General features: G+C 42.7%; 2 protein-coding genes across 4 annotated transcripts in view; both read right to left on the bottom strand.

The window, feature by feature from the left end:
• Positions 1–53, bottom strand: part of soul5l (heme-binding protein soul5, like) — a 6,163-nt gene extending 6,110 nt beyond the window's left edge. For both annotated transcript variants that reach the window (XM_076287395.1, XM_076287387.1), the window contains exon 1: positions 1–53. This exon is cut by the window's left edge and continues 34 nt beyond it. The gene's annotated coding sequence lies outside the window, so the exon portion shown is untranslated.
• A 672-nt stretch (positions 54–725) lies between these two features.
• Positions 726–17,183, bottom strand: gpr108 (G protein-coupled receptor 108). 2 transcript variants are annotated; one of them, XM_076287130.1, is made up of 19 exons: positions 16,938–17,183; positions 15,502–15,621; positions 15,048–15,098; positions 14,607–14,698; positions 13,935–14,026; positions 13,355–13,432; positions 13,074–13,177; positions 12,251–12,316; positions 11,832–11,933; positions 10,695–10,828; positions 9,284–9,359; positions 8,999–9,072; positions 7,450–7,567; positions 6,657–6,787; positions 6,261–6,304; positions 4,999–5,048; positions 4,700–4,783; positions 4,258–4,379; positions 726–2,703 (listed from the first exon to the last, which is right to left on the bottom strand). In XM_076287130.1, the coding sequence occupies exons 1-19, from the start codon at positions 17,028–17,030 to the stop codon at positions 2,616–2,618; spliced, it is 1,719 nt and encodes a 572-aa protein (XP_076143245.1). In that variant the 5' UTR covers positions 17,031–17,183; the 3' UTR covers positions 726–2,615. The 2 variants fall into 2 exon arrangements, with proteins under 2 accessions (XP_076143245.1, XP_076143237.1); XM_076287122.1 differs by having other exon boundaries at positions 15,048–15,101.
• Between the last annotated feature and the right edge of the window lie 1,604 nt (positions 17,184–18,787).

Genomic DNA, 18,787 nt, shown 5'->3' on the forward strand with positions numbered 1-18,787 from the left:
TTCAGGAATCCGATGGTCTCCTGACCTAATGAATTCGTTCCTCGTTCTGACAGTCTGACGTCGAGATAACGGTTCCACAGAGGGACCGACCGACCGGACGTAGGCTAACGGCGAAGTTGGTCACGTTGGACGCAATATTGAGTTACGCGCCGGTGCCACCCTCGCCTTGGTTAGGCTATAAACAGCGTTACAGCAGTATTCACTATGACAGTGCACATTTTGCTATGAATGGAAAAAAATATGTTAATCGTTTTTTGTTCACAAAGAAACCTACTTTATTAGTAGGCTATTTTTTATTTATCGATGGGGAAATACTTTGCTCGTAGAGTTGATTTGGGGCGACAAGAAACAAATGTATGAGGTTTAAAGGCTCTTTATGCCAGTCACTGTGAGGGATGACCTTGGTGCAATCTTTCAAAGTTTTTTTCCCCCAAAATTAGCTGCCTGCTAATTTACAAACTGTTCATTTCAAAACACTTGCCCCCCAAAAAGGCTATTATGCTGAAACGCTAGTTTTAACTGAATAGCTATGACAGATTAAACATATAACCCACAAGTGCCGCAGATGTTCTGAAACATGTGGTTAGTCACGTAGGGCCTATAGGCCCTATAGCAATAGACACATCATATCCATCAACACAGTCAAAACCTCTTATAAATGACATCCATACAGTATTTGCCAGAAATAAGGCACTATTTTTACACACACCAAAGAACCACCGAAACACGTTCAATTCTTTTATTTTCAAAGACAAGTAGAGACATCACTGTGTCAACCTTCTGACAGCAAGGCAAAATAAAGGTCATGGGGGGGTTGGTGATAATCTTGGCCAGAGTGAGTCAAGTCCTCATTTATCTGACCTCTGATATGAAGTCGTAGTTCCAAAACTAGGACGGTCCTGTTGTAGGGCACGAACCGGACACGTCTGCACCCTCAAGACGCTTGCCCAGTTTCTTACAGTATGCAGATCTACAGAACAGTTGATTAAGGAAACCATGGAAACGCTTAGACCCTTGTCCAGTTTAAGTAATCAAAGTCCACTGAATTGGGTCTCGTAAAATAAAAGGTAGCTCCATAGGCTGTGAGCGCCATTTTTCTCGACGCTTTATTATGAAACTTGGTTGGGTCGGTCTAGTTCTATTTTTTTTTTTTTTCAATCTTTCAAAATTACTGCCAGAGGGGGAAAGCAAAAGCAGGAAAAAAAAAACAAAACAAAAAAACAATCCATAAATCAAACAAAAAAAGCCACACAAATAGGCTACTGCATCACACAAGCTAACTCCTTGGGCCAGTAGGCACACTGAACCAAGACAATATAGGACCGGCATGTTATAACTGCTCGTAGAGTCGACAGAAGCGACGCATGCGCATGTGTGAACACACACAGACACACACACACAGACACGCACACTCACAGAACACACACACGCACACTCACAGAACACACACACACACGCACACTCACAGAACACACACACACGCACATCCGCACGTACGTACATACGCAAACACCTGAATGTATTTAGAAGAATAAGTATTTGCACAACACTGATGGTAAAAGTCCTCAGATGTTTAGCCTGTCTCGTCTCGATTTGTAACTGGAGGGGGAGGGGGAGGGGCAGTTTACAAAGCCACGGTCATCTTTCAACCGAGCAGGTATTTGCGGGCACAGATAATAATTAGCCCCATAATCAAACACAACAACTCAACAAAAAAAAAATATATATATCTTGTTATTAAAACACAACTGCAGCACATCAAATTACAAAAAAGAAAATGTACCACTTAAATAACAATTATTTTGTTAGAACGATTTCTTGAATAAAATTATACAAGCCAAATGATTGTTTAAAATGTCACATCTTTGGAATCTCAACATCTCTCCCCTTCCCTGAGAGAAAGGTAGGTAAAGAAAAGAGAGAGAGAAAAGTATATAAAGAAGAGATAAACTATAGAGAGAAAGAAGAGAGAAGAAAAGAGAATGTGCATGAAGACAGTGAGGAGAAAGGAAGAGAAGGGAGAAGAGAAACAAAGATAAACGGGTGAAATGCTATGAGACTAAAAAAAAAAAAGACAGAAATAAATAAAAAAATAATAATAAAAATAAACAAAACAGAAAAAATATGAAAGAGAGAAAAAACACCACCACAAGTCCATCTCCACCTTGGTCCATACCATTCATAAGGTTTTAAGGGGGAGCACAGTCTCTGGAATGAACCACTGCAAGCCATCACAAAGTGGGTGGGGGTGGGGTGGGTCGTGTGAAAGGCTAGTATAACTGTGTCTCAAAGCTATAGGGAGAAGGGACCCAAAACGAAGACGCTTGCACCCTGCTCGTTTATCATTAACTCCGTCGATCTTTTCACTGTTCTGCTCTTTACGTCTCGTTAGTAGTAGTTGTTGTTGTTGTTGTTGTTGTTGTTGTTGTTGTTGTTGTTGTTGTTGCATAGCGACGCTGCGGTTGGCCATGACGGCTGCCATGGGGATGACCGTCAGCAGGAATGGTCACAAGGATGGGGTTGGGGGGGGGGCGCGGGTACAAGAGTCCAGACTCCTCCCCCTGTGCGCCTGTGGGCGGGGCTTAAACGGGACCCAGGAGCGGCGTACGCGGCTCTCATAAGGTGGCTTCTCTCTGTCGCTCGCGAGCGTTGGACGTCTTCTTCACTTTGGTGATGCCCTCGAGCGCGCCGGATTCTGTCAAACTGGAGAGAGAAGGAGAAAAATAAAACTATTGATAAAGAGACTACGACAGGTACGCTAAACACACACACACACACACACACACACACACACATAGTCAGGGGTCGAAATTAACTTTTTGACCTGCTAGCCAATGTGGCTGGTAGATTACTGGCCAGACATATTTTTCACTGGCCAAAACTAAACAATGATACATAACTATTTTGAAAGTAGCCTATCATTAGCCAATTATACAATTATGAACGGGCCTTCCCGGAGGTCCAATAATTTTGTAGCCTATAATTATAAATTTTATACAGCTTTTTTTAGAAAGCTTCAGAAGTTCACAAGTTCCGGTGCGAGTTCCATTCAAATGAACGGGCCTTCCTGGAGGTCCAATCATTTTCTATAATTAGAAATTGTTGAAGCGGAGTGAACGAATTGCACTGCTCCATCTTGGCCAGTAATCAAGGATCTTTGCTTTAATGACCACTGCAAAAATATCAAATATGACAGTGGCAATGGGTTTTGAGTTGTGAATCCCGTCTTTTATATCATTCCGTGAGTAGTTTGTTCACGATCATTGAAAGTGAAAGTAAGCAAGTAATAGGCTACGTTTCTATGGAGCATCTGAAACTTTCAAGTTGTATTTGTGTGGCGATCTAGTTGTTTTCTCATTTTCTCGTTTTGGCAAGTAGCCAGGTCAACATTGGGCGAACAGAACACCGATGCAAAGCGGAGTTGATATGGCAAGCCAATTTAACATAGATAGATACTTTATTAAGTAAGTATATATAATCTTTTGATCTCTCAGCATACAGTGAACACACAGTGAGGTGAAGCACACACTAATCCCGACGCAGTGAGCTGCCTGCTACAACAGTGGCGCTCGGGGATCCTCAAGGGGAAATTCAAGACAGACTGACTTCAAAACGTGGCAGACTGAAGTGGCCTATTTGTGCAGTTGATAACCAGGCGTTTTCCACACGCCAAACTGGCGCAGTACCTGCCATGATTCAGCCCCCAATACAAAAATATACTCGCCATTGGCGCTTGGCAGGTGCTAATTTAGAGCCCGGCATACAGTAAAACCCACACAGATATTCTCACAGACATTAACACGAGCACACACAGCCACACACACACACTCTCTCACACACACTCACACACACACACACTCACACACACACAGCCACACACACACAGCCACACACACACACTCTCTCACACACACACACACACACACACACACACACACACACACACACACACACACTCTCACACACACACACACACACACACACTCACACACACACACACACTCACACACACACACACACTCACACACACACACACACACACACACTCACACACACACACACACACACTCACACACACACACACTCACACGCACACTCACACACACACACACACACTCACACACACACTCTCACACACACACACACACACACACCAAACACTCTCACACACACACTCTCACACACACACACAAACACACACACACACTCTCACACACACACACTCTCACATTCACACACACGCACACACACACTCACACTTCGTCCATCTCCATGTCCTCCTCATCCTGTGGGAGCTGCAGGTAAGGGTTGTTGGAGGCCGGTCGGAACTTGAAGCCCGTCAGCACGAAGAAGATCAGGGTGGACACCTCCACCAGGAACTACAGAGAGAGAGAGAGAGAGAGAGAGAGAGAGAGAGAGAGAGAGAGAGAGAGAAATATGAAAGAAAAAGAAGGGTGAGAAGGGTAGATGATGTAATGATATAAAAGAGAAAAAAGAGACGGCGAGATTGCAGACAGAGGGAGATCGAGATGGAAACAGGAAGAATCATGAGATCCAAAAAAAAAAAATCAAAACTTGCTGCAATTCACACGCACAAATGTACACACACACACACACACTCAACATACACACTAAACTCAAAGCCGCCATGCCACTGCTGAGCGAGACAAAATGGCTGCTGGGTCTGGACTGAACTCACCTCGTAGCACCACTGCCACTGGAACGGCACGGTCACCTTCAGCAGAATGGCGATGATCCGCGTGAAGTAGATATAACACACAATCTGAGAGGGGGAGAGAGGGAAGGAGGGATAGAGAAACAGACAGATAGATGGATAAATAGATTCAGAAAGAGAGAAAACAGGCAGACATTTAGATATTCAGAGAGAGAAAGAAAGAGAGGGAGAGAGACAGAGATTAATAATCATCCACAATGTTGTTTGTGTAATCTTATAGAGGTGTGATGTGCAGAAGGAACTGAGGGTGGCACTGTCCTCACCATGACATAGTAATGCCTGAAGAGCTTCAACTTCTCAAGGTTCATGGCAGCTAGAAGGAGAGAGAGAGAGAGAGATAGAGAGAGAGAGAAATTTAAAACATTTGTCTATTGAACCAGTAATCATTCCCATTCACTCATATCCATTACAGCACCCATAAAAAAGAGAGAGGCAGATCGTTCAATACAACACAATACAACACTCTTGTATTGAGCAATGGGTGTGTCAGACCGAGTAACTACACGCACTCGGATGAGAAGGGTTTGTATGGACTTATCGAACTCTGAGGAATACGGTGAATAAGCTAAAGTCCCAAAAAGTCGGCGTGTTCCTCTAACTTGTGCCTGGGGATCTCAGAGTCGTTTAGATACCTAGTGCCAGAGGATCTCATAGAGTCATTTAGGTAAATTGGGCCTCTGAGTCATTTAGTTAACTAGTGCCTGAGGATCTGTGCTGGCTTCTCTCTGCAAGTGTGTTGTCATGTTGGGTGTTTTTTGTGTAGAAGCTGCTGGCGGTGTGAGTTGTTCTCACCATTGCCAAGCGAGAGAGGCAGAGTGTCAACATGTAGATTTTTGCATCATATGTCAATTGAACATACGATAGCCGTAGTCGAGTACTTGAGTCAATTAAGTAACTAATGCCAGTGTGAGGGGATCTCTGATTCTATTAGTTAACTAATGCCAGGGAATCCCTGAGTCAATTAGTTAACCAATGGCAAGGCATGTCGGAGTCAATTAGTTAACTAATGCCAGGGGACCTGGCTTTGTTGTCTGAGAGGTCCTGTTGGGTGTTTTGGTGTAAAAGCTGTTGGCTGAGTCAATTAGTTAACCAATGCCAAGGCATGTAAGAGTCTATTAGTTAACCAATGCCAAGGCATGTCAGAGTCAATTATTTTACCAATGCCAAGGTATGTCAGAGTCTATTAGTTAACCAATGCCAAGGTATGTCAGAGTCTATTAGTTAACCAATGCCAAGGCATGTCAGAGTCTATTAGTTATCCAATGCCAAGGCATGTCAGAGTCTATTTGTCAGAGTCAATTAGTTCACCAATGCCAAGGCATGTCAGAGTCAATTAGTTCACCAATGCCAAGGCATGTCAGAGTCAATTAGTTCACCAATGCCAAGGCATTTCAGAGTCAATTAGTTCACCAATGCCAAGGCATGTCAGAGTCTATTAGTTAAAACTAGGCTCTGGCGTTGTTGTTTGAGAGGTCCTGTTGGGTGTTTTGGTGTAAAAGCTGTTGGCGGTTTGAGTGCGTCTCACCTTTGCCATCAGTGGTGGAGGCCTCCTGGAGGTGACGGATGGACCTGAGTAGAGAGAAGGATGGGAGAATGGAAGGATGGGAGAACGGAAGGATGGGAGAACGGAAGGATGGGAGAACGGAAGGATGGGAGAACGGAAGGATGAGAGAATGAAAGGAAGAACGGAAAAGGAAGAAAGAAACAACGGAGGAAGTGAGGGAAGGAAGGAAAAACACAAATGTGAAAGATAAAAGATGTAGCGCAAAACTCCAATGCACTTGTTTCACAGCCATGTATGCAAGGAAATACACACACACACACACACACACAGTCTTGCTATGAACAAATTCAAATCCAACCATTCTAAAATACATATTCTACACACAAAACACACACACACACACACACACACACTTACCAGACGACTGGGAAGAGGATGGCCCCGCAGCATATGAGGTCGACCAGGAAGAGGATCTCCTTCCACAGGGCATACTCACTGGAGCCTTCCTCTGTTGACTCGATGATGATGTAGGCCACGTTGGCCAGAACCTGCCCATCACACACACACACACACACACACACACACACACAAACACACACACACACAAACACACACACACACACACACACACACACACACACATGAATACATGTGTGCTTGCTTAGTCACTCATGGCCATGCAGTAACCCACCCACAACCCCAAACACACAAAAACATACAACAGGTTTCCCACTCTCAAATCAAACGTAAAGTTCCATGACTTTTCCTGACAAAAAACCTGAATTTCCATGACTTCATATAAATTACTGAGCAATATACCAACCAATGCCACGTAGCATTTAAGAATCTTTTACTTCTTTAGAGCAGTAGATGAATACATGGGAATGGGCAATAAATACATTTGGGCTACTCAGGCAAGCAGTAGGGCTAATAACCAGATATACTCCAATTCTGCATGGAACTATATTTTAATTAATGTATTATTTTTGGCACGTACATTTTAAACTGCTACAATGAAATTCCCTGATATTCCATGACTTTGACCCAAAAATTATGAGTCTGGAATAGACTTTCCAAAACTCCATGATATTCCAGAAATTTCATGACCCGTGGGAACCCTGATACAACCAAATACATACCCACACATACACAGTAGAATTTTTTTTTTTAAATAATTTTAAAAAAAATACATACGGACACAAACACACACCTGCAGTGGAATGACTATCATGAAAATCTTCTTCTCCTTGTCGGACAGGATGTACTTGACGAAGGCCCAGCCAGTGCCAATGAGAGCCAGCGTGATGAAAAGCAGCGCCCCCTTCAGTCTGTCAGGGGAACAGCAACCAACCGTCATCATTCGTCATGGCCAAGTGCAACAACAGGATTATATCAAACAGTACTAGAGCTGATTGCACAGTAATTTAACATTGTGAATTGAGATCATTTGAAACATTGGTTCATTTGGAAAAAATTTTTATTTTTTAATTTATTTTTTTTGCGCTAAAAAAATATATTCATTTCCCCTCAGCCTGTCAGAAGAGCCATCTCCATAAGGGCCAAATTAAATTACATTTCTGTTCATTTCACAGAATGTTCATATGCAATTTATTTATTTGATCTATTCATTAATGTCCTAATTTTTCCTCAGGATGAATAAAGTACCTTTCTGACATAAACTATATGAAATTGTACTAAATCCATATATCGCCAGCACAAATGTAATGACATTAAGGAAATGACACCGTACTAGAGCTGCATGTGAGTAACTGTATCAATTCTATGCAATCAATTACTCAACTAAGTAATTAACAGGTAAGTCTTTCTTTGCAAGGAATGAAAGAGTGTCATGTGTATAATGCCAACTGTTTCCATGTATGTAATTATATGTATATTTGCATGTAATGTTTATAATTGTTAATTATTAAGCAATATGACACGAGTGGGAGTGGGGATGGTAAAGGATGTCGCCACGACTGTAATTGGCAACTAGAGTCGTTGGGATATCCTTTACCAACCCCATGACCACGAGTGTCATTTTGCTTTTATACAACAGTTCCATTACCAACTAATTTAGTTTTAAGATACAAAATTGTTTTTTATTGTTTATTTAGATTTTTGTTCGTTCATCCTCCACCCATACAAATAGTTCTAATCTTTAGCCTTTTCATTTAACGTTGCAAAGCAACCACTCCAGACGTACGTTGCATGAAAGTGAACTTGAAGAAAATTATCCAACATGGTGGAGCTAACTCTAATATGGCAAATAAGTTTAGGGTTTGTGCCCTTAAGTTTTGTAATACTTTTGTGAAACTAGCACTATTAAATCTAAAAACCCAGGTTTTGTGACCAAAATATGCGTCTAATACTTTTGTGAAACTAGCACTATTAAATCTAAAAACCCAGGTTTTGTGACCAAACATGCATCTAATACTTTTGTGAAACTAGCACTATTAAATCTAAAAACCCAGGTTTTGTGACCAAAACATGCATCTAATACTTTTGTGAAACTAGCACTATTAAATCTAAAAACCCAGGTTTTGTGACCAAAACATGCGTCTGAACTCATTAGCTATCTGCCAGCCACCTACTTTGTGTTTTTCTCACCCAAAGGTGACATTATGAAACCGTTGCTTTTTTCAGTTGACTTATATATTTTTTAAACAACATTAAGTTTAGAACATGGATAATGTTTCCAAAATAATTGAGCAATTGTGTTTAATAATAAAGTGATAAAGCACTGACACACACACACTTACAAGTGAGTGATATAGTACATGACAGCCCAGCCTTCAATGGGGTGACCCTCAGTATTGATGAAGTGATAGTTTATCTACAACACAGAAAAGAGGTGAAAGTCTGTTAACATGGACACATAACACCCTAATTCAATGGTGCATGACCTATGCTATAGCCATTCTGTGGTTGTGCATGACCTATGCTATAGCCATCCTGTGGTCGTGCATGACCTTTGCTATTATGAGATACATCTTGATACATTGTGTGTGTGTGTGAGTGTTTGAGAGAGAGAGAGAGAGACTTACGCTGTGAAACACCAGAGAGATGGCCTTCGTGAAAGCCAGTGCCGTCATGAGCCAGTGGATCTTAAACACGCTGTACCTGCAGAACCACCACACACACACACACACACACACACACACACACACACACACACACACACACACACACACACACACACACACACACACACACACACACACACACACACACACACACACACACACACACACACACACACACACACACACACACACACACACACACACACACACACACACACTATGGTTAGTAAAAAAAAAGTTTGTAGGGAATGCTGCTAAGCTGCTAATGCTCTTCAGTGTAGGGATCCTAACAGTCCCGTAGGATTCCAAAGATCTGAGGCACTCACTTAAGAGGAACACACTCTGTGTGTCTGTGTCTGTGTGTGTGTGTGTGTGTGTTACAGCCGATAAAGCCCTTTTCCCTTTTTCTTATCACTTTGCCTATTGAATAAAAACACGCCTCTGCATTCCAGCCATTCTGCCTTTCGTCAGATCAAGACAGGACTTTAAAATCTCAACTCTCAAGTGCCTCAAATATTCATATGAAGTTTTATGAGTTCACCGGTGCTTCATGAGCTCATGAGTGTGTAGACCCAGATGAGTCTGTGCGTGCGGCGTGCGTACCTATTGGTGAGTGTGTAGACCCAGAGTGTGTGTGTGAGTACCTGTACTTCATGAGTGTGTAGACCCAGATGAGTGTGTGTGTGTGTGTGTGTGTGTGTGTGTGTGTGTGTGTGTGTGTGTGTGTGTCTGTGCTTCATGAGTGTTTAGACCCAGATGAGTGTGTGTGTGTGTGTACCTGTGCTTCATGAGTGTGTGTGTGTGTATACCTGTGCTTCATGAGTGTGTAGACCCAGATGAGTGTGTGCGTGTGTGTACCTGTGCTTCATGAGTGTGTAGACCCAGATGAGTGTGTGTGTGTGTGTGTGTGTGTGTACCTGTGCTTCATGAGTGTGTAGACCCAGATGAGTGTGTGTGTGTGTGTGTGTGTGTGTGTGTGTGTACCTGTGCTTCATGAGCGTGTAGACCCAGATGAGTGTGTGTGTGTGTGTGTGTGTGTGTGTACCTGTGCTTCATGAGCGTGTAGACCCAGATGAGTGTGTGTGTGTGTGTGTGTGTGTGTGTGTGTGTGTGTGTGTGTGTGTGTGTGTGTGTGTGTACCTGTGCTTCATGAGCGTGTAGACCCAGATGAGTGTGTGTGTGTGTGTGTGTGTGTGTGTGTGTGTGTGTGTGTGTGTGTGTGTGTGTGTGTGTGTGTGTGTGTGTGTGTGTGTGTGTACCTGTGCTTCATGAGCGTGTAGACCCAGATGAGTGTGTGTGTGTGTGTGTGTGTGTGTGTGTGTGTGTGTGTGTGTGTGTGTGTGTGTGTGTGTGTGTGTGTATGTGTGTGTACCTGTGCTTCATGAGCGTGTAGACCCAGATGAGTGCCGCGGTGAAGAACACTGCAGCCATGCTGATGTAGAGGCGGGGCAGCGGGATCTCAGCCGCCGACAAGAAACCACCCAAGTTCTTCTCAACGATCTTCACCTGAGGGGCACACACACACACACACACTTATCAGATGCTCAGAATCAGAAACACACACACACACACACACACACTTATCAGATGCTCAGAAACACACACACACACACGAAAAGTTCCCAACTCACCACATTCCCATCCCTGGAATTCTGGGATCTTTCAGAGCAGTTTATACTGACGGTTCCCAGATTCATTCATTCACACACGCACGCACACGCACACACACACACGCACACACACGCTGCACGATTTGGGAAAAATATCCAATTGTGATTTTTCTGACAGAAATTGCGATTGCGATATGATCAAATGTCATAGAAATTTATTTCATTTTAAATCAAGGGGAGACATAGGTTACATGACCCCAGCGCTGCATTGTCAATGACTACAGGTAGGAACTACAGCCTGTGCATTTTAAAATAGCCAATAAAACAGAGTGAGTAGGCTAATCATTGGATTTAGGTCATTGCTACGCATCTGCTAAAATGTATTGTCGTAGTCTATTATCTTGTCAACCTACAAATAATGCAAATAATATAGTAACATGAAAACATTTACTTTTTTGCTTTTATTTATCATAAAGCTGGTATAATACAGCCTAAATCATGTAGGCATTAACTCAAGTATCTGTAATTTAATCCAAGTAGGCAGTTGTTTTATTTGTCGTCTTCCAGAAATGCAAACCAACATGGACGCGCAAGGACGCTCCTGCCCAACACTTAACTCGTGCATGAGCTGTCATCTGCCAATCAGCAAACTGGTGCTGGAAGTTGCAACCATGTAACCAAATGCCATGCTAATTGGCTGAAGCTAAGCCCCCAAATCCAGACCCCCCTGGCGCAAACACACACATACGCACATAGAAGTTCTCACCCATTCACACAAACACACAGAGTTGTGCTTACGCTGAAGGTTCCTAGATTTACACAGGCTCACACACATACACACACACACACACACACAGACACACACACACACACACACACACACACAGAGCTGAGCTTACGCTGAGGGTGTATGGCAGTGGGTTGGCAGGGAGCCGGTTGTAACAGTTGTGGAAGTTAAGGTTGTACAGGCCCTCAGCCAAGGCACCAAACGTCATGTTGAACTGTGGGGAGACAGAGAGAGAGGGAAGGAGACAGAGAGAGAGAGAGAGAGAGAGAGAGAGAGAGAGAGAGAGAAGGGGACAGAGAGAGAGAGAGAGAGAGAGCGAGAAGGGGACAGACAGAGAGACAGAGAGAGAGAGAGAGAGAGAGAGAGAGAGAGAGAGATGTAGATGACAGCTATAGATATCTACCACAAATAGCATCTACTACACCAAGTATAGGGCATGGTGTATGGCATCCATGTAGCAGGCTTTATAAAAACAAAACTGTATTTAAATCAGTGGTATGCAGATAGGGGTGTGTGCGTGTGTGTGCTTACGCTGAAGCTGTAGTCATCTCCATTTTTGGACAGGGTGATGGTGATGGCTTTGGTCAAGTCTTTCAGCTGCAGACAGCAGACACACACGTGTTAGGCACACCACACATGCTACTGTCACACACACCACACACACCACACATGCAACTGACACACACACACACACACACACACACACACACACACACACACACCACACATGCTACTGTCACACACACACACCACACATGCAACTGTCACACACACCACACATGCAACTGACACACACACACACATACACCACACATGCTACCGACACACATACACACTTGCTACTGACACACACACCACATATGCTACTGACACACACACACACACACCACACATGCTACTGACACACATGTGTATGTGTGGTGTGTGTGTCAGTAGCATGTGTGTGTGTGTACACACACGCTACTGACACACACACCACACATGCTACTGACACACATACACACACGCTACTGACACACACACCACACCATACCATACGTACAAACATACACACCCCAAACCACCCATTCACCGAAACTAAACAAACACAAAACCATAATACACTTACCACCCAAAAAACACCTGCAAACAGACACAGACACCACACACACACACACACACACAGACACACACACACACACACACAGACACACACACACACACACACAGACACACACACACACACACACACAGACACACACACAGACACAGACACACAGACACACACAGACACAGACAGACACACACACACACACCACACACACACACACACAGACACACACACACAGACACACACACAGACACACACACCTACCTGTATGTCTTGAGGCGTCCTTTCCTCTTTTCCTTCCTTCCCAGGAACAGCTGGCACATCCGGTGCCTTCTTCTTGTCACCGTCCTTCTGGTCAGCAGCTTTGTCTGGGACGCAATTCAATTCAATTCAATTCAAGGAAGCTTTACTGGCCTACACGTGCGTTACAGTTAACACTGTTTTCCAAAGCTAAAATATGTGCACGCATTAAAGGACGAATGAGCTGAACAGAACTGAAAAGCAAAATAAGACACAGACAAGCTCCAACTGGCCTGCAGGCTCACCAGCAGGCTTGGTCACTACGGCGACGACCGGGTTGGGCTCCTCCCCAGGTTTTACTCCTTCCCTCTTCTTCCTGGTTCCTGAGTGACACACAGAGTGACCAATCATGTGAGTGAGACTGACTCGTACGTGGAGAGCAGTGGCACAACTGGCTACAGCGCCCCATAGTACAAATGGACACGGGTTCGAGTGCACTTGTACTGCCCTGTTATAAGCTGCCCTTATACCTTGTTGTGATATATTGACTCAAAAAGACATCCTTTTAGCAGGCCCTGCTTGGTGTATGCGAGAGAGAGAGAGGGAGAGAGAGAGAGATAGAGAGAGGGGGGGAGGGAGGGCGAGAAAGAGAGACAGATAGAAAGAGTAGTAGACAGGGAGAAAGGGAGGGAGAGAGAGAGAGAGAGAGAGAGAGAGAGAGATAGAGAGAGGGGGGAGGGAGGGCGAGAAAGAGAGAGATAGAGAGAGGGGGGAGGGAGGGCGAGAAAGAGAGACAGATAGAAAGAGTAGTAGACAGGGAGAAAGGGAGAGAGAGAGAGAGAGAGAGAGAGAGAGAGCATGATTGAGTGTGCGGGAGTGTCTCACCAGTATCTTTAGTGGAGTCTCCATGTTTCTCGTTCTCGATGAAGGCCATCAGAACACTGTCCAGCCCCTCACCAGAAAGCTTCAGCTCCACTCTGAGAACACACACACACACTGTATTTATTCTTATACATAGCCATATTCTACTACCCTTCATTCTATTCTTACTGTTCTGTTTTTTATTCTTTTTATGTTTTTTTTATTTTTATTTCTTATATGTTAAGTGAGTGTTGTACTTTGAGAGCAAATATTAACCGGAGTCAAATTCCTTGTTTGTTTACGTAAACCTGGCCAATAAAGCTGATTCTGATACACAAACACACACAATAACTATGTTTTGTGCAGGCTCCACATTTTCAACACAGAAGCACACAAATGTGTGAAGTGAGCAGTGTGTCTTGTACATGAGCTCATGCCAAAGTGTGGTGGAGAACTGAGCTGCCTCACTGATGTGTTTGCTTACGATCTTGCTCATGGTAATAAATTAATAAACAGAGTTGGTCTCATTATTTAGATTGTACTGCTGTCCAGTTTTTCCAGGGACAAAGAAAAACAATCTATTTACATTTGCATGCATGTTTAACCTGCGTTGCGTTGAACCTGCAAAGAGACACACACTGCTATGCAACCATACACATCACACACACACATACACACACACACACACACTCTTACCTCGGCGGGTCGTTGGTGTGGATGGCGAAGACGGCAAGAGGTTCTGCTGTGTTCGTCTTCTCCTGTGGCACACATGACTCTGCTTCTTCTCCCTGCGCGCGTGCCACACACACACACACACACACACACACACACACACACACACACACACACACACAGTTACATTGTCTATCTGTCTCTGTCTCTCTCCCCCCCTTCTCCCTGTGCGCGCACGTACGCGCACACACGCACACACACGCACACACAGTTCAATGTCTATCTGTCTCTGTCTCGCTCTCTCTCTCCCCCCATCCTCTCCCTGTGCACGCACGCGCACGCACACACACACACACATCTGACAGCTCTTATTCTTCCTCTATACACACATACACATACCATAGATTTACACTAAAGAAACATAGGCACTGAACTTTATTTCCACGGAGAAAAGGCTATACTCACATTGTATGCGAGGACACCATTCACTCGTGATTTGGCCAGGCTGAATCCAATCTGCTAGGAAGAAAGGAGGATAGGTGTTACTATGATATACAGCATGTACGTACGCACACAAACACCAGAAACAAAACTATAGTTTACAACTACTACACGTGACAATCAAACATACACTTTGAGCAAAACAAACAAATAAACAAACAAACAAACAAACTCCACTCGCTCGCGGTGCTGACCCACTATTCCTTATTCCTTATAACACATACACACATACACACACACACACACTCTCTGGCAGGGCTCAACACATTGGGGAAATAGCTCACGGTAGTTATTACTATCTGCCACCTAATCCGCAGCACTGCCTCGTTCACACACACACACACACACACACACACACACAGACACACACACACACACACACACACACACACACACACACACACACACACAGACTTACGAATGTAGTTGAAGCCTTCAGGTGAGCTGGTGACAGCCGGAGAGACACTAGCTGGAACTCCAGAGTGCCGTTGGCATTGAAACCAAATGTGTTAAGGTGGATGATGGAACGCGTTTCATTCTGAAAAGAGATAGAAATGGGGGGGAATTAACGGGTGGCTTGTTATTTGAGGTGGATGATGGAACGCGTTTAATTCTGAAAAGAGATAGAAATGGGGGGAAGTTAACGGGTGGCTTATTTCTAAATGAGCCCAAACCACTTCCTTCAAAGTGATTATTTTGGGAGGACCACAGCTTTCACACAAAATACTTGTAACAGTGAGAAACAAGAAAGACAAGAGCTAGAACAAGGCTATGATGAAAGATAAAGGGCGATTCAAATGTAGGTAAGTTGGGTAATATTGCTAAGAATTGAAACCAACAGTAAGCATGGATGAGCTTGAACAATGACTCCCCGAACTGGTGACACGCATATACAGACAGATAACATTGGTGAATATCGATCTAATATCGGGTGCACTGATACAAATACAAATGCAGATTGGTCTTTGGTAAAGCTTTTGAAGAAAGAGATAACGTCTTCCAGGCTGCAAAAAACGTTCTGCAACAGTTTGCACAAACCTCACAGGTTCGAACGCCTTATTTTTAACAGCTAGGCCTACTGTAAGTTAGCTTAACGTTACCTACTGCAGCGGTAGACCTACCGATAACTTACTCAAAATATTTGGACAGCAAAACTCGCTTACCCTTCTCATCTCTCTGATCTCAAAAGAGCTTTTTATTTATTTATTATTTTCAATAGCATCAACACTGCAATTCTGCAAAGTTTAGCACCATTAACAGTTCAATGACAGTTGGCAAAGTTAGTGCTGCTGGTCAGATGAAACAGAAACGCCAGTCATGAAGTCTTTCAGTTCAATTATTTTGGTGGAGCTGTATTAACCTAATATTACGATACCTTAGCACTAAGGTTCGGATTACCAAAGAGTCGGCTAGTCGAATTTCACATTTGTGGAGCATCATGCCTGACATGTGACCAAATTCTGCCACAATCACAACTGTCAAACAACTTTACTTGACTTGGTTGGTCTCCTGCTACATTGCTACCACGTCTTCTGAGTTTGCAAACTATGTTGTGCTCTCCACCAGCATGTCAAGGTTAGCTGAAAAGCTAACTAGGCTAACTTATCGATTGTTAACTGGGTTTGCGTTGCTCGTATAACTTATTCATAACTAGCTAATTACCAAGCTAGCTAGGTGGCTATTGGCTAAGTTAAGATGCTAATCATCATCTATTTCACAACAGCTTGTTTTCAATACGTGTCCGACCGTCGGTTACACCTGAACACCCGTCTGTCCTTCTGACAGTAAGTGTCAGTGCAATATGTAAGGTCGGTTAGGATCATAGTTGATCACCGTTTCTGTAATGTTACCTACCTTTAGAGTAAGTTGGTGTATTCTTGCGTCGCAAAAAGATACCAGTGCTATGACGGCAATAAGTGGCATGTATAAATCTCGCAGCAGTACCATGGTCGTGATTTTGCCACACGACTCTGCCCTTGTACGTTCCTTCTTCCCACAGTATACAACTTTGTTTTATTATCTTACAGTTATCCTGGTAAATTTCTGAAAACTCTTGACGGTTTCTGACTACGGTAGCTTGTTAGCCAACTGTCCCGTTCACTTCCTGGTACTGTAAGAACTTACACGTCACCCAGTCACTAAACTAACAACGCGCCCTCTATCGGTAGGAGGTTACAGGTTTTCATCATTGATTGAGCATCAAGAGAGTGGACTAACGTTACGGTCTTATCTGCCATAACGAGTCCATTTAAACGTAAAGGTCCACGAATCTGATGTAGAAAGTAATATTAAAAAGATATATATGGTAGTGAAACATTCTGCTGAACCTAATTCTATGTTTCACACTCACATATGGGTGATTATGGTTATTGTTATGGTTATGGTATTGTATTTAGCAGACGCTTTTGACCAAAGCGACTTACATAATATGAAAATTATGATAGTTAAAATTATCATTATATAGGCTATTTTTAAAGTTGGTAAACCTATAAGCAAAATAGTAAAACTAACAATAATATCAATACAATATCAAATTGATAATGAAAATAAACATAATTAAATAGCAGGGCACAGATCAGTAAGTGTCCTTTAGGCCAGAGTGAGAAATTTGAATTTAATTCTGGCTGCTTTAGGAAAATTAACTTAGAGAGGAGTTAGGCCTACTTGTAAAATTGTAATAGTAAAGAGTTGAATTCAGGAAAACACCACATATCTGTTTCAAAGGGATAAAAAAACATGAATGTTTTAAGCTTAAATGTGGGCCTTGAATAGTTTATTTAAATTTGCAATTAAAAGCCAACTGTTGCCTTAATTGTTTATTGTATACAGTTTATTTCCTTTTTTGCTGGTACTTGCATAGACCAACTGTTCGTCAGCTTCTTTTTCCAACAAGGGCACTAGAAGCTCACCAGGGGGCGCCAAAACACTAACACTAAAATACACTATTTTACAGTAACAGACAATATTTAAAACTGCAAACAGCTGTCATTCATCCAATAATACCTTAATGTAGTGGGGTACTACTGATGAAAACGAAATTCAAAAAGGTACATCCTCATATATATTTTTACATTTTTGTAGATGTTCACAAAAGGGATATTTTGGAAATCTATTACACGATAATTTTACATGCACATACTCAAGTAAGCAGACCCAAGTAAGGTAGTGAGTGAAGGGTGAGATGTCAATTAATCAACTAATTAAGACAATATGCTATTGTAAGAATAAACAACTAAGTAAGACAATATGATATTGTAAGAATAAACAACTAATTAAGACAATAAGCTATTGGAAGAATGAACAGCTAATTAAGACAATACACTATTGTAAGAATAAACAACTAAGTAAGACAATACGCTATTGTAAGAATAAACAACTAATTAAGAAAACAAGCTATTGGAAGAATAAACAGATTTCTACAAATACTGTACACATGGTGCACAGCCATGATGAAGAAACAGAATGTGCATGGTACAAGCATAATGAACAAAGAGTGTGCAAAATGCAACCATGCTCTTTCATATTAAAATAATATAACATATTATTTCCATAATAACAATTGTGTGTACAAGACACAACCATAACAAAGCAAGTTTAGCAAGCAGTTTGTGCAGTTGGTAGTTGGTGAGCTATAGAGTGTGCAAGGTGCAACCACATTATAGAAACAGAGGGGCGTGTGTGTGTGTGTGTGTTTGTGTGTGTGT

This window comes from Alosa pseudoharengus, unplaced genomic scaffold (genome assembly GCF_046254945.1).
Source record: "Alosa pseudoharengus isolate Yale_2024_CS ecotype anadromous, Long Island Sound unplaced genomic scaffold, YU_APseudo_1.1 YU_APseudo_1.1_scf_1, whole genome shotgun sequence".
NCBI lineage: Eukaryota > Metazoa > Chordata > Actinopteri > Clupeiformes > Clupeidae > Alosa > Alosa pseudoharengus.